This window comes from Acyrthosiphon pisum, chromosome X (assembly GCF_005508785.2).
Source record: "Acyrthosiphon pisum isolate AL4f chromosome X, pea_aphid_22Mar2018_4r6ur, whole genome shotgun sequence".
Taxonomy (NCBI): domain Eukaryota; kingdom Metazoa; phylum Arthropoda; class Insecta; order Hemiptera; family Aphididae; genus Acyrthosiphon; species Acyrthosiphon pisum.
Genome location: NC_042493.1, coordinates 90,658,587 through 90,662,309, shown reverse-complemented (window position 1 = coordinate 90,662,309; position 3,723 = coordinate 90,658,587). Strand labels below are relative to the sequence as shown.

The window sequence follows — 3,723 nt, the reverse complement described above, 5'->3', positions numbered from 1 at the left end:
GTATGACCAATTCCGTTTGCTTGACAGCCATGAACAGTCGCTTTATTAATTGGGACTTGTACTGTTTTAGGATTTTCAGTATAAAGTTTACTTTCGATGTTACACACTTTACATTTAAATGTTAAAATTGACTGAAATCCTATAAATGTTTTTTTCTAATACTCCATGTCAATAAATGAACAATCAAACCCACCACTGTGTACCTTTTGGACACTAAAACCCGGGAGTCTTCGTGTTTACCTTTTGGATTTGATTGATAAAATGCAAAATGTCAATAATTCTTCGGCCTGTTAACGGTCTGTGAATTTGATAAAAAAAAAAAAAAAGAACATACTAACATAGTTGAATAAATGTTTTACAATACCTAATTTAGAAATTAATAAATATATATATACATGATATATTGGTTAGTTTTTGAAATATTTATAAACATATGATTTAACATGAAAAATTCACATTTTTTTTCCTAATAAAATGTTTTTATGCAGATAAAAAAATCTCAAAATTCCATGGTCACATTTATTTTTCACAAGTATTTTAACTATGTTGATCAAATTCATCAAAATTGGCACAAACTATTTGGTAATTACAAATTTATTGGAAGTATACATTCTCAAAACGTAGGTACTGCAGCCAATATAGGTACCTACAATAGCTTGAGTGAGTTCCTTATGGCATCTTTTTTTTTTCATAGTGATATTATTGCTTTTAAAATTATTTATTAGTCAATCATAAACAGTGTATTATAAGTTATAGTAAAAAATTAAAAATTAAATGAAATTGCATAACACTAGTTTGTTTTTAGTGTTTGTACACACTTACTCAGTAGTTGCAGTGTTTTCCGATGATAAACTATCTTCAGATGCAGTATAAATGACACTTAGGTTATGGTCAGATATATTGCTGTCACTACAATAATTATATTATACACTATTATATCTGCCCATATTAATTTATTTGTAAATACTTACTCAGTAATGGTTGTATCTTCTGTTAATAAACTATCTTCTGTAGATGCATTGGTCGATAGAATGCTGCTGGTTGAAGTCACGTTGCTATAAAATAATATGTAGGTAATTGTAAAAATTAGTCGTACATATACATTACATCAAAATCACCTACACCATATGGTATTATTCACTAGGTATAAACTTACCGATTTAAAGAACACGATTCTTGATTATTTATTGAATCATCTACACTAATCGACGATACGTTTAGACTTCTTCAATTAGGCAAATCCGCAGATGAAAAATCATTTATAAAATAATCAGTAACAATAATATATAGATTTAAATATTTATTATTAAATTAATTTAACTATACTTACTCTGAAAATGCACTACACTCTGGACTCAATGTTACGTCTGTATTACTAAATAATCATATATAATTGTTAAATAGTGATTTTTTTTTGCAATTTTATTAAGTAATTATTTAACACTAAAACCCTTAAAAAAAAGTAACGAAAAACGAGAATTTTTACGCAAAATCAATTTTAGTCTTAAGATATTGGTGTAACTCAACACAAATTACTGTAGAAACATGAAATTTTCACTGAATGTTTATACTGGCATTTTCTATACATGATAAAATTTAATTTCAAATCTTTTTAAGATATTTATAGACACTTGAAATTTTCAATATTTTTTAGTTTTTTTTTTTATAAATGACAATAAAATTTTATTCGTTGGGTAAAACAGCTTCAAAATTTGATACAAGACTTCTAATATATTGTCGCAATAGTAGTTAAAAAATATTAAAAATACAGTCGCAATTTTTTAATAAGCATTGAAAGTTCGAAGTACGACAAAATACGTAAAAATCACGAAAATTTACAATTTATTTTGAGTTAGAAATTCGTAAACATTTTTCTTTTTAAATCTAAGGTTTGAAAATTTAATACAAGGTTCTTCATAAATTAATATAATAGCTGTTTGAAATTATTAAAAATACATTGACACGAATTTTTTGTATAACCATTTAAAGTTAAAATTTTGACAACATTTATTTAATTGAAAATTTAAAAAAAGGTTCCACGTAAGTATTTAATTCTACTGCAAAAAAATTATATTAGTATTGATTAATACTTATGATTGTATACTTACTCATATTGATGAAAATAAATTTAAATAATATTTTATTACCTACATGAGTTTACATTTTCTATTTTATTTTATTTTATTTTCATTTTCTATTTTTATTTGTATTCAATATTGAACAATTTAAAATATATAACATGTATAAATTAATAACTATAAATATTAAATAGTAAATATTAAATGTTACTTACGGTGTATTACGAATTTTTTTCATTCTTTTTTTCATGCATATCTTACCTGATCGGGCACGCTTTTTTATAATGGCACGAAATTTTATTGGCGACATTTTTCAACGGGAAAAAGAAATAGATGAAAAAGATAATACCAGTAAAACACTATACGTGATACGTCTATAATTCTAGTACCCATTGGCCTAGTAGTCCAGGCAAATTAGACTCAATTTTGACAAATAGCGGAAAAAAAAGCAGGAAAGCTGAATTTTGGTATACACTTTTATGGAAGGGTTCTAAGTAACATACTAAAAGTCCCCAAAGATTTGATGACCGCTACCTCCGCTAGAGCGCGCTTTGTGCAAGAAAAATCAGTTTTTCTCAAATAACTCGGTTATTTTTGAAATTATAAGAAAAATACCTATATACTATAATATAGAACAGGTAATTACCCTATAAAAAATGTACATACATCATATTATGTCGGAACAATATTTACCTTGATAATCGCACATGAAATATCATATAATTGGTAATTTCTGTCTTATGTCTTTATGAGACCAGGAAAAGGTACAGTTGAAAGAAGAATTTATTCATCTGATAGCTTACAATCACAAAAAGATACAAAAAATCAATTTTATTCGTACATGCATTTTGTGGTTGTGACACGACGTCCTCATTTTTTAGAAAAGGTAAAATACAGTGCTTTAAAACTGTTGAGAAGCGGTCTTAATTATTAGACTCAATAGAAACATTTTACGATCCTATTGCAAGTAAAGATAGTGTATGTAAGGCAGGTAAAATGTTCATTCTTGCATTGTATAATGCCAGTGAAAAAGAAACTAATCTCAATAACTACCGTTATCAATGCTTCACGAAAAACGTATCCAGCAGTAAAAATGTGTTATTAACACTTCCACCTTCTGAAGCAGCTGCGCGAGAACATTCATTTCGAGTTTACCATCAAATTCAAATGTGGTTGGGAAATGATAAATCACCAATAGAATGGGGCTGGCATGTAAAAAATGATTTATTATTGCCAATACCCTTAAAAGGTCCTTTGATTCCCGAAAGCTTGTTAAATTTAATTTCGTGTAACTGCACAAAAGGTGGCACTGCTAGTTGTGGATGCCGAAAACATGGATTAAAATGTTCAATGATCTGCGGATACTGTAAAGGAAATTCTTGCCTTAATGCGATGGAAGCCGCATTGACGAAGATGATATTGAATCAATACCAGATGAAGATAACAACACCTCAAACAAAGAAACAGAGGATAAAAACACCGCTAATCAGGTATATAATATTTAAAACAATTATTAAAGAAAATGATAGGTTATTTTTTTTATAAAAATTATTTCGATGTCATATTATTCTAATAGTGCATTTCAGTGATGATCAACCTACCACTAGTGATCAAAAACGAATAAAATTTCAATAAAATTAAGAGA

At 27.3% G+C, this 3,723-nt stretch overlaps 1 protein-coding gene across 1 annotated transcript in view; it reads left to right on the top strand.

The window, feature by feature from the left end:
- Nucleotides 1-3,022: 3,022 nt before the first annotated feature.
- The window catches only part of LOC115033334, a 5,880-nt gene continuing 5,179 nt past the window's right edge, over nt 3,023-3,723 (top strand). The window contains exon 1 of the mRNA XM_029485687.1: nt 3,023-3,568. Within this exon, the coding sequence (XP_029341547.1) occupies nt 3,075-3,568 (494 nt within the window). The 5' untranslated portion in view covers nt 3,023-3,074. The remainder of the gene's footprint in view (nt 3,569-3,723) is intronic.